A 10,000-nucleotide genomic window follows, 5' to 3' on the forward strand; every position below is an offset into this window, starting at 1 on the left:
CCCGCTCTCAGTCCGATGCCCCAGCAGGCCACGGCGTACAAAAAGGTGCCCGCCACCACCGACTCGTAGAAAATCTTCATCATCTTTGTGCAGACGTTGAAGGATCCTAGTCTCTTGTGCAGGTGGTGATGAACTTTGGCCCACTCCTATAATGTTATTCATTTTCGCTACCAACATTAAAAAAACAGGATTGTGTTGACAACAAAACAATGACTTTTGTGTAGTTTGGGAACAGTTGTTAATGGTTATGTACAGTAAAACTTTTTACGAACTCACCTTAATGTGTGTTCCGACATTTGTAGGCAATTTGAATGTTAAAGGCCTGCTAAAACCCACAACTACTGACCACGCAGTCTGATAGTTTATATATCAATGATGAAATCTTAACATTGCAACACATGCTAATACGGTCTTTTCAGTTTACTAAATTGCAATTTTTAATTTCGTGTGAAGTATCCTGTTAAAAACATCGAGGTATGATGACTCGTGCGTGTGACGTCACGGATTGTAGCAAACATTTTGTTCCAGCCCGATCCCAGCTATAAGTTGTCTGCTTTAATCACATAACTACACAGTATTCTGGACATCTGTGTTGCTAAATCTTTTGCAATTTGTTCACTTAATAATAGAGACGTCAATGAAGAAAGATGTAAGTGGGAAGCGGTGTATTGCGGCTGCCTTTAGCAACACAAACACAGCCGGTGTTTCCTTGTTTACATTCCCGAAGGTGAAGCTTTACTATGGAACAGAGCGGTCAAGCGAACATGGTTCTCTACCACATGTCAACCGGCAGGTTTCGGTGAGAAAATTGTGATAATAAGTCGGCTCTTACCGTAGACATGAGCGGAGCTCGCGTCGTTCCTCGTGCACCTGTCACAGAGGCAGCTGCAGACTCTCTTGCCTCCTCCGACCAGCCGCCCCCGAACGTGGGATGCTTCCACCGTGGAGGAGGGGGGGAAAAAGCTCAGCCCGGCCCCAATGGCCGCGTTCGCTTCGTCTCGTCGAGAAACGTGGCTTCCCTCAGAGACACTGGCGGTCACCACACCCGTGGCCACACCCCTCCGACTTTCAGGTACGACCATATAATCTCACTAAAACACTAGTAACACAACAAGCAGATAAGGGATTTTCCAGAATTATCCTAGTAAATGTGTCCAATAACATCTGAAATCGCTCCCACTGCCGTTGTCTTTTTTTTTCTAGTCCTTCACTCTCACTATATCCTCATCCACGAATCTTTCATCCTCGCTCAAATTAATGGGGAAATCGTCGCTTTCTCGGTCCGAATCGCTCTTGCTGCTGGTGGCCATGATTGTAAACAATGTTCAGATGTGAGGATCTCCACAACCCGTGACGTCACGCGCACATCGTCTGCTACTTCCGGTACAGGCAAGGCTTTTTTATTAGCGTCCAAAAGTTGCGAACTTTATCGTGTTCTCTACTAAATCCTTTCAGCAAAAATATGGCAATATCACGAAACGATCAAGTATGACACATAGAATTGACCTGCTATCCCCGTTTAAATAGGAAAATCGAATTTCAGTAGGCCTTTAAATATTTTGTCTTTGCGATTTATTCAATTGAATATAATTTAAAAAGGATTTGCAAATCATTGTATTCTGTTTTTATTTACCATTTACACAACGTGACAACATCACTGCTCTTGGGGTTGGTAAACATTTGTCTATGCAGCCACGGTCAAGGTTCCTTTAATTAGATCATAATCGCCATGATAAACAGCCATTACTCCAGGTAGGCACTCATGGATTTGAACGTAATCTGGGATTTGGTGGCTCAGTGCTGAGTGGTGTAGAAACCCAGGGACCGACCCACAGTCTGTAGCCACGACTGGCGGTCCCAACAGAGAGGGGGATTACAAAAGAAGTTGTTATGCAATGCTGGATCATCACCCGAGATATGGAAATAAACAAATGACGCTTCCTAAATGCCAACATCACACAGGTGTAGGGTTTTATGTCGTCTGTTTCCACTCAAGATGAAATCACCAAAAAAGCACATTCATCATGTCAACATATGAATTATGGCCAATACAACTTCCGTCATACACTCTTCACCCCGGTGTGCACTCACCTCATCACACACTCATGACAAGATTATGTCTATTCTCAATCCCCCACACACAGCAACATAAATACACACACACACAAACTGCGCACACCCACACTGTCTGCCGGGGACCGCCTGAGAGTGGTAGCGAGGCAGACAGGTGACACACCTGAGGACTCGCTTCTGCTGATGGAGGTGTGCGGGACACCTGGCTGCTAGCAGACGATACGTGAGGAAGTTCGGGATTGGCAGCAAAGTGAATGCAAGGTGAGGATTTCAAATGTTTCACTTGTTTGTGCAACATTTACATTTTTTTTTAAAATAACTCCTTAAATGTTAAAAAAATGTATATATATATTTATCAAAATATTTGTATGAAATTAAACTTTTTTTATTATTAATTTAAAGAAATGTGTCCATTGTTGAACGGCGAAATTCATAAAGGCTCAATTATAATTGGCTCATAAGCACAGTACTAAGTTGGCTTATAGCAAGCCCCGCCCACTACACTATCTACATCAGTGTTTTTCAACCACTGTACCGTGGCACACTAGTGTGCCGTGAGATCCAGTCTGGTGTGCCGTAGGAGATTATGTATTTTCTAGGGATGCACCGAAATGAAAATTTGTGGCCGAAGCCGAAGCCGAATAAAACTTAAACGCTTGGCCGAAGGCCGAATACCGAATAATGAATGCAGTTTTTCACAATTTTTTTTAGATTGCATAAATAGCCTAAAATAAATATTTAGACATGTTTTTCAAATAAAGTAATTTTTCATTGAATATTGACATTTTTTAAATATTCCAGTAGCCTTTGCTTTTCAAAAAAAGCACAAAGTTTTTCATTTATATTAAGCCTTCAAACAAAACATGCATTCCAAAAAAAAAATAAAGTGCATTAAAGTGGATAAACCAACAACAAATGAATTATTGTCCTTTTAGCAAAAGTAGCTTAGCCACAGTAGATATGCTAATAATGTAAACAGAAGGCTCAAGTAAATCTCAATTAAGTGTGTACTTGTAACCTCTTACACTTATACAGGTAGCCTACACAACAGGCTAATAATGTAAACAAAGGACCCACTAAATCTCAATAAGTGTGTGCTTGTAACCTCTTACACTTATACAGGTAGCCTACACAACAGGCTAATAATGTAAACAGAGGACCCACTAAATCTCAATAAGTATGTGCTTGTAACCTCATACACTTATACAGGTACACAACATACCCCAACGTCACCGCACGTTGGTTGATTGCGTCACCGCATCAAAAAATTGCGTCACACGCCACTATTCGGCATTGTTCTTAACTCATTCCACCGAAGGCTGAATGTGGCTTTTTTGCCATATTCGGCCGAATATATTCGGTTACCGATTAATCGGTGCATCCCTAGTATTTTCACCTATTTGGGGTAAAATATTTTTTGCAAACCAGTAATTATAGTCTGCAAATGAAGTTTTGTTGAATGTCGGTGCTGTCTAGAGATCGGCAGAGTAACAATGTAAACTCTTCAATCAATCAATCAATCAATGTCTACTTATATAGCCCTAGATAACTAATGTCTCAAAGGGCTGCACAAACCACAACAACATCCTCGACTCAGATCCCACACCAGGTCTCAAGAAAAAACTCATCAATACTCTTCGATATCAGTAGGTGGCAGCAGGTGGATAATTGCTTTGGAGATGTGGGAACACGGTTTGTCGTAATCGCAATCTGCAGATGACAGTGGGAGGCAGGTTGCTGGTAAAAAGCTATCTAATGCTAAAACCAAAGATAAAGAAAAGGTTAGTGCCCCTAAGAAAAGGCATTGAAGCTTAGGGAACAAAACAAAAACTGAACTGGCTACAAAGTAAACAAAAACATAATGCTGGAGGACAGCAAAGACTTACAGCGTGTTGAGCAAAGATGGCGTCCACAAAGTACATTTGAACATGACATGACGATCAACAATGTCCCCACAAAGAAGGATAGCAACATCTTGAATATTTTTGATTGCTAAAACAAAGTAAATGAGGGGAATAGCGCTCAAGGAAGACATTAAACTGCTACAGGAAAATACCAACGAAAGAGAAGAAGTCACCAAAATAGAAGCGCAAGACAAGAAGTAAAACACTACACACAGGAAAACAGAAAGTCCAAATAAGTCAGGGTGTGATGTGACAGGTAGTGACAGTACACCTACTTTGAGACAAGAGCTATATTGATGCATGCTTGGTTATGCTTTAAAGTCATAACCAACAATTGTGACGACTTTTTGCTGTCAACTGAGTTTTATTTTTCAATGATTTCTACTGGTGGTGTGCCTGTGGTGTGCCTGTGGTGGTATTTCAATGAAAAAAATATGCCGTGGCTCAAAAAAGGTTGAAAAACACTGGTCTACATCAGTAGTCCCCAACCACCGGGCCGCAGAATAATTTTTTATTAATTTTTATTTTTAAAAAAATTAAAAAATATTATTATTATTTTTTAATGTATTAAATCAACATAAAAAAAACAGTATACATTTACAATTAGTGCACCAAGCACAAAACCCTCCCTTTTTCATGACAAAAACGTCCCTTTTTCATGACAAAAAAAAAAAAAAATTTTTTTAAAAAGACATCCCCCATCCCTCCAACCGGGCCGCGGGACAAAATATTAAGCGTTGACCGGTCCGTGGATACAAAAAGGTTGGGGACCACTGGTCTACATGACAAACACAGGGTTCTATAATAAACACAATATTATAACGTTTGAGGTGGTGCTTGGCTCTCCAAGTACCACCATAATGACCAACATTAAAATACAGTAGCCTAGTAGGCCTAAGTAATCATTAAAATCAAAGCTTTTTTTATTTTTAACAAGTGTATTTAATATTTTTTGGCCATGTTAACACTACACACAGTTTGAACAGTAACACTAATGAAACACTGTACTTTAATCAGGTGATTATTTGGCGTGCCACTAGACGGAGGCTGCGTACCACTTGGTGGTCCACGTGCCACAGTTTGAAAATAACTGATGTAGTGGATTCAAGCAGACTGGAAATGGCGCGTCCGCTTGTTGCTAGGCAGAATTTAAAGGGGCTCAATCATAATTGGCTTATAGGCACACAGAAAATGGTTGACAAACATGCCACGTCCACAACACTGTTTAAATGAAAAAGACAGTGCTCTGTATTAAATACAAAAATAACAAATATTTAGTAGCCGCAGCAATGTTGACTGGAATTGGTGTGTCCACTTGTTGCTAGGCAGAATTCACTGAGGCTAAATTACAATTGGCTGATAGGCACAATAAAAAGTTGGCACATCTAAGCCACGCCCACTACACTGTCTACATGACATAGACTGTGCTCTGTATTAAACATAATAATACAAACAACAACCAGTAGATGCAATTAGAATTGGTGTGTCCACTTGTTGCTAGGCAGAATTCACTGAGGCTAAAGTACAATTGGCTGATTGGCACAATAAAAAGTTGGCACATCCAAGCCACGCCCACTACACCGTTTACATGACAAAGAAAATTCTCTGTATTAAATATAATTAAAAAAAACATCTAGTAGATGCAACTGTAATTGGTGTGTCCATTTGTTGCTAGGCAGAATTCATAGAGGCTCAATAACAATTGGGTCATAGGCACGAACAAAAAAATGTTGGCCCATTTAAGCCACGCCCACTACACGTTTACATGACAAAGAAAATTATCTGTATTAAATATAATTTTAAAAAAAACATCTAGTAGATGCAACTGTAATTGGTGTGTCCACTTGTTGCTAGGCACAAACAAAAAAAGTTGACACATCTAAGCCACGCCCACTACATTATTTAAATGACAAAGACATTGCTCTGTATTAAATACAAGATGTAAGTGAGCAAGAACAGCCCCATCTGATGGTCCTTTCCAGATGTTTCCTTGGTCTGCCGTCTTCTCCCTGGAGCCCAAGGTTCCCGGCCAGCGCAGCGCCGAGGAGCTGGTGACCAACACCCTGATGCTGGAGCTGGGCGCCATGGTGAAGCGCACAGAGCGCATCCGCCTAGAGCAGGCCTCGGAGGGCCAGCGCCGCCGCCGCCGCAGCTCCTCCTCCTCCGCAGCCGACTACAGCTGGCTGGCCAAGGTGCAGACCCCGCAGCCCTACCAGCTGACCCCCAATGACCTGCTGGAGCTGCAGGACCTCTGCGCCAAGGTCCCGCCTGCCCAGTGCGGCCCTGTCATCGTCAGGTGAGGATGGACGACTGTTGCCTCATGAATTCAACATTCTTTTACAGGAAATACATTACAACAAATGACTGAAAAAATAACGATACCGTTACATTTTGCAGCAATCAACAGTTTTTCACGGTGAAACACCGTAATCGTAGTCGTCTGTGTTGCCAGGCAAAATTGTTATCAAGCACAGGAAACAAAACTACTTCTTTATTCTGAAAGGTAAATATTGCTGGTTGAACCCTATATACCAGGGATGGGCATTTATTTTACTCGGGGGGCCAGATTTTTATAAAAAAGTGTCTGGGGGCCGGCATATCTATTCTTAGAAACACTCATACAAAACCTCACAATAATGATTGAAAGCTAAAAACGTTATGACAGCCCGCCTTAAAAAAACGTAATGGGATTTGACCTTCTTTTTTTTCTACTGAATGACACCCAGAATGTACGTGAAAATACAGAATGTGGGATTTACAATATTAACTATGAAGGGTAAAACACTGAATATTGACAACATATTTTATAATCAACCAAAACACAACCAAAATGCAAATAATCATACAGTGGGGCAAAAAAGTATTTAGTCAGTCACCGATTGTGCAAGTTCTCCCGCTTAAAATGATGACAGAGGTCTGTAATTTTCATCATAGGTACACTTCAAATGTGAGAGACAGAATGTGGGGAAAAAAATCTAGGAATTCACATTGTAGGAATTTTAAATATTTTATTTGTAAATGATGGTGGAAAACAAGTATTTGGTCAACCTGATGGAAGGTTTTGGCTCAAAATCTCACGATACATGGCTCCATTCATTCTTTCCTTAACACGGATCAATCGTCCTGTCCCCTTAGCAGAAAAACAGCCCCAAAACATGATGTTTCCACCCGTCATGCTTCACAGTAGGTATGGTGTTCTTGGGATGCAACTCAGTATTCTTCTTCCTCCAAACACGACCAGTTGAGTTTATACCAAAATGGATACATGGATGATACAGCAGAGGATTGGGAGAATGTCATGTGGTCAGATGAAACCAAAATAGAACTTTTTGGTATAAACTCAACTTGTGGTGTTTGGAAGAAGAAGAATACTGAGTTGCATCCCAAGAATACCATACCTACTGTGAAGCATGGGGGTGGAAACATCATGCTTTGGGGCTGTTTTTCTGCTAAGAGGACAGGACGATTGATCCGTGTTAAGGAAAGAATGAATGGAGCCATGTATCGTGAGATTTTGAGCCAAAACTTTCCATCAGGTTGACCAAATACTTATTTTCCACCATAATTTACAAATAAATTCCTTAAAATTCCTACAATGTGAATTCCTGGATTTTTCCCCCACATTCTGTCTCTCACAGTTGAAGTGTACCTATGATGAAAATTACAGACCTCTGTCATCATTTTAAGTGGGAGAACTTGCACAATCGCTGGCTGACTAAATACTTTTTTTCCCCACTGTAGTGAAAAAAACCCCACCTACTATCTGAAATATCTCATAGTGACCATAGTAACTAATTAGATGAGCATAGTAACTAATTAGATGAGCATAGTAACTAGTATATGATGCAGATTCCAAGCATGGCAAGACTTAGTATAGTTGAAGACTTCGGGTCATTAGAAAAGTGAGTGCACTTCATAATGGCAGCTACACTTTCCATCTTAGACATCTAAAACAATTATTTGGGAATGTCGGCGGACCAGACTGAAAAGCTCAACGGGCCGCATGTGGCCCCCGGCCCTTCTTTTGCCCAGGTCTGGTGTATACAGTCCTGGTCAGAAGTGGACATACACTTGTAAAGAACATAATCTCATGGCTGTCTTGAGTTTCCACATATTTTTTGGCCACAAAAAACATTCATGAAGTTTGGTTCCATCCATCCAGCTTCTCTTGCTTATCCAAGGTCGGGTCGCGGGGGCAGCAGCCTAAGCAGGGAAACCACTTGGTTTAGCTCCTCCCGGGGGATCCCGAGGCGTTCACAGGCCAGCCAGGAGACCTAGACTTCACAACGTGGCCTCTTACCGGTCGGACATATCCTAAACACCTCCCTAGGGAGGCATTTGGGTGGCATCCTGACCAGATGCACAAACCACATCATCTGGCTCCTCTCCGTGATCTTGTCCTTTCGGTCACAACCCAAAGCTCATGACCATAGGTGAGGATGGGAACGTAGATCGACCGGTAAATTGAGAGCTTTGCCTTCCGGCTCAGCTCCTTCTTCACCACAACGGATCGATACAGCGTCCACATTGACCACTCCACTTTTTCTGAACCCTCACCTACGACCTGTTCTTCTTGGGAGACCCTGCCTCGGAATTCATAGCTCTTAGGATCATTGGGACACCCAAGCTCCTCTAGCAGCTCAGAGAGGAGGAAGTTTGCTTCTTTTATGAATTTATTATGGCTGTACTGAAAATGTGAGCAAAAGTATACATACAGCAATGTTAATATTTGCTTACATGTCCCTTGGCAAGTTTCACTGCAATAAGACACTTTTGTTCGCCATCCACAAGCTTCTGCTTACATTTTTCACCACAAAATTGCAGCAGTTCAGCTAAATGTGATGCTTTTCTGACATGGACTTGTTTCTTCAGCATTGTCCACACCTTTAAGTCAGGACTTTGGGAAGGCCCTTCTAAAACCTTCATTCTAGCCTGATTTAGCCATTCCTTGATCACTTTTGACCTGTGTTAGGGGTCATTGTCCTGTTGGAACACCCAACTGCGCCCAAGACCCAACCTCCGGGCTGATGATTTTAGCTTGTCCTGCAGAATTTGGAGGTCATCGTCCCATTTACTCTCTGTAAAGCAGCAGTCCCATTAGCAGCAAAACAGGCCCAGAGCATAATACTACCACCACCATGCTTGACGGTAGGCATAGTGTTTCTGTGAATAACGGCCTACTGAAATGAGATTTTCTTATTTAAATGGGGATAGCAGGTCCATTCTATGTGTCATACTTGATCATATTGCCATATTTTTGCTGAAAGGATTTAGTAGAGAACATCGACGATAAAGTATGCAACTTTTGGTCGCTAATAAAAAAGCCTTGCCTGTACCGGAAGTAGCAGACGATGTGCGCGTGACGTCACGGCTTGTGGAGCTCCTCACGTCTGAACATTGTTTACAATCATAGCCACCAGCAGCAAGAGCTATTTGGGCCGAGAGAGCGACATTTTCCCCATTAACTTGAGTGAGGATGAAAGATTCGTGGATGAGGAAATTTAGAGTGAAGTACTAGAAAAAAAAAAAAAGGCGACGGCTCCAGGTGGCGGCAGTGCGAGCGTTTCAGATGTAATTAGACACAATTACTAGGATAATTCTGGAAAATCCCTTATCAGCTTATTGTTTTAATAGTGTTTTAGTGAGATTGTAAAGTCATACCTGAAAGTCGGATGGCTGCGGTGAACGCCAGTGTCTCTGAGAGAAGCAGAGGAGCCAAGATCACAGCTTCCTTTTTTAACTGCAGTAGGAGGAGGTATAAGCCACTGATGTCTCCGGTAAGAGCCGACTTAATGTCACAATTTTCCCATCCAAAAACTTGCTGGTTGATGTAGTGAAACATGTTCGCTTGACCGCTCTGTGTTAAAGCTTCACAACAAACAAAGAAACACCGGCTGTGTTTCGGTTGCTAAAGGCAGCTGCAATCCACCGCTTTCCACCAACAGCATTCTTCTCTGACGTCTCCATTATTAATTGAAAAAATTGCAAAAGATTCCGCAACACAGATGTCCAAATTACTGTGT

General features: G+C 41.8%; 1 protein-coding gene across 1 annotated transcript in view; it reads left to right on the plus strand.

Annotated features, from left to right (window-relative positions):
- Positions 1–2,165: 2,165 nt before the first annotated feature.
- The window catches only part of zgc:162144 (RD3 domain-containing protein), a 12,424-nt gene continuing 4,589 nt past the window's right edge, over positions 2,166–10,000 (plus strand). Inside the window, exons 1-2 of the mRNA XM_061900207.1 lie at positions 2,166–2,334; positions 5,960–6,273. Coding sequence (XP_061756191.1) covers positions 5,960–6,273 — 314 coding nt within the window. The 5' untranslated portion in view covers positions 2,166–2,334. The remainder of the gene's footprint in view (positions 2,335–5,959; positions 6,274–10,000) is intronic.

Source organism: Nerophis ophidion, linkage group LG05, assembly GCF_033978795.1.
Source record: "Nerophis ophidion isolate RoL-2023_Sa linkage group LG05, RoL_Noph_v1.0, whole genome shotgun sequence".
Lineage (NCBI taxonomy): Eukaryota > Metazoa > Chordata > Actinopteri > Syngnathiformes > Syngnathidae > Nerophis > Nerophis ophidion.